The sequence below is a fragment of the Nyctereutes procyonoides genome, unplaced genomic scaffold (assembly GCF_905146905.1).
Source record: "Nyctereutes procyonoides isolate TBG_1078 unplaced genomic scaffold, NYPRO_anot_genome, whole genome shotgun sequence".
Lineage (NCBI taxonomy): Eukaryota > Metazoa > Chordata > Mammalia > Carnivora > Canidae > Nyctereutes > Nyctereutes procyonoides.
The window spans coordinates 37,459,762-37,462,628 of NW_026575048.1; the positions used below are offsets into that span (position 1 = coordinate 37,459,762).

At 41.2% G+C, this 2,867-nt stretch overlaps 1 gene segment (V, D, J or C); it reads left to right on the forward strand.

Moving 5' to 3' along the window:
- The first annotated feature begins 286 nt into the window (after window positions 1-286).
- Window positions 287-855, forward strand: LOC129510876 (immunoglobulin kappa variable 3-11-like). The segment is given in 2 exon segments: window positions 287-370; window positions 551-855. Coding segments are annotated over 2 exon segments (354 nt in total).
- Window positions 856-2,867: the final 2,012 nt, after the last annotated feature.

The window sequence follows — 2,867 nt, forward strand, 5'->3', positions numbered from 1 at the left end:
GTGCCAAACACCATCTCACTGAATCTACGTGAATAATGAGATAGGAGGACATAGGAAACAAAAGTTGTGACCATAGAAATTCTTCAGACAGAAATTCTTCCCTCAGGCTGAGCTCCAGGCGTCTTCTGACAAGACCACCTGGGGATGGGTTGCTCAAGTGCAGAGAAGAGGAGGTGAATGGTCTCTGCAACTGAAAGCCCAGATGCCCCTCCCCAGCTGCTTTGCATGTTCCTCCTAGCAAACTCTGCTGTCCAGAGCCCATATCAGTGCTGGGTCAGTGCTCTGGGGGAGATCTGCCTCAGTTAGGACACAGAGTGAGCCATGGAAGCCCCAGCTCGCCTTCTCTGCCTTCTGTTACTCTGGCTCCCAGGTGAGAGGACCATGGGATGATTCTGCATGTCAGTGAAAATTTGTGTTGTTTGGTCTTATCACTTGGCACCTTTGCTTAATAAGCAAGTTAATTAAAGCTCAATCGAGATGAACAAAGCTGAAGACAGGGGTTAAGATGTTGATGACATGGCTGACTTCTGTGTTTTATTTCCAATCTCAGATATCACCGGAGAAATCGTGCTGACACAGTCTCCAGCCTCCCTCTCCTTGTCTCAAAAAGGACAAGTCACCATCACCTGCCGGGCCAGTCAGAGTGTTAGCAGCTACTTAGCCTGGTACCAGCAAAAACCTGGGCAGGCTCCCAAGCTCCTCATCTATGGTGCATCCAACAAGGCCACTGGTGTCCCATCCCGGTTCAGTGGCAGTGGGTCTGGGACAGACTTCACCTTCACCATCAGCAGCCTGGAGCCTGAAGATGTTGCAGTTTATTACTGTCAGCAGTATAATAACGGATATACACAGTGATTCAACAGGAGACAAAAACCTCTGTAAGACCACAATGATTCTTTCATTTTACCAGGTGCTTCCTTTAGAAGCAGCTGCTGTGGTGGTTGATGAGTCTCAGCATCTCTCTTCTGTTTGGAAATATTGAGGTTTTGAAAAGTAACTCCATGACAAGACTTGTACTCTGATTACTAGACTTTTCCTCAGACTTAGCTGCATCTCCAGGTTGAGGAACACTTTCACCACCAATGACATGAGATCAGATTCGTAGGAATGGATGCCTCTAAAGGTCTTGATGGGTGTAACAACACAACTGCATCTATAACACATGAAAGTTGCAAGGAGAGAATGAAAACTATCATATTTCACAGACTAAAAGATTGTATGCAGAGAAAATTCAAAATAAGTTAAAAGGAAACTACTAGAAACAACAGGAGAAATACCTCATCACTGGATTCAAAGTCAGCATGCAAAAGTCAGTTGCATTTCTACATAAAGGAAATGAATGCTTTAAAATTAAAATTAGAAAACATATCCTTTAAGTGTCTCAAAAAATCTACTACTTAGGAAAAATCACAAAATTATTAAAAATAATTAATAACAAAATATAATTTGAGGAAAACAAAACCTATGTCAATGGAAGGCCATATCATGCCCAGGGTTGTAAATCTCAGTATTGTGAACATGTCAATTCTATCTTCCCCTTCAGCTCAGATCTGTGTAGGTGCTAGAAAATTCATGCTTCATCAATCTGCAGACCAGTGAAGGAGCATTCCCTGATCCCAACCCCTAGCAATTATAAAAGCTCAACATTCTGTCTCATGGAAGCCAGGTTGGACCTACTGGTGCACACCCTGCTCTCTCTGGGAATCTTTTGTATGAATGATAAACACCTTTTCAATTTCTCTTGGTATGTGGAGCACCACCAGCCTCAAATTAATGTCTCTAACTGGAAACGTGGTCCATTTCACCTCCACGGAAAAATAATAAAACATAAATATTGAAGGAAACAAGAAAAAGGAAAATCCATAGATTTGAGACCCACTTTTCTTTCTTTGGAGTCCCTCAGCTTATGAGGAGACTCAGAAATAGAAACAGGTGATTACAAGCAGAGAGTCTGGGATAAAGGAGAGGCTAAGGGGCCTCAGTGCTGAGCAAAGCCTCCAGCAATCTCACAGAGTCAGGGAAGAAAATTAATCCTCAAGGACCAAAGAGAAGAGATTCTGACAAACTCCAAGAACTTCAGTTGGAATCTCAGCAGGGCTACACCCCAGGAGGAGGGAAGAACTGGGAAGAGCCAGCAGTGCATCAGCAGTGCATCCTTGATTGGATGGAGGTCACATACCTTAGCACTTCAGACTGCCAGAATCAAATGTCATCTCTTTCTGGATGGTAAAAATCATTCTAGAGCCTAAAATCTCCATTAAAATGTTTCTCAGAAAATATGTGTATGAATCGACATAAGTAGGAGGTATACAGAAGACAGCCTGTTTTTCCAACAATAATCCAGGAGGGAAAAAAACAGGCAACAGAAACAGACCGCCCCCCCCCCAAATTGCAGCTATTGCATAATAGGATGTTATATGTTTAATGCATTCAATGAAAGATTGTGAATTATAACAGAGAGCCTGAAAGTTTTAAAAGTAACCAAATAGAAATTCAACAATAACAATCCAAATGGAGAACTCAGTAGATGAATTTAACAGTAGTTTTATCAGATCTGAAAAGAGAAATGGTAAACAGGAATATACATTGGAAGGTTGGAGTAACAAATCAATGGAAAACACATAAAAGATCATAAAAGGCATAAGGGATACACCAGAAAAAAATTGAAGGAATTCTGTGAACCCTCAATAAGATAAATGCCCCTCCTGAATTATACCGAGGCCCACCTTAGTATGAGTGCTAAGAAAACACATCAAAATGGGAGAAGAAGAGAAAAACAGAGAGGGTAAATGTAACTCTTAACAAATAAGGTAAATTATCTTTAAAAGAGTAACAATAATAAAGTCACATAAGTCTCTACATTAGAT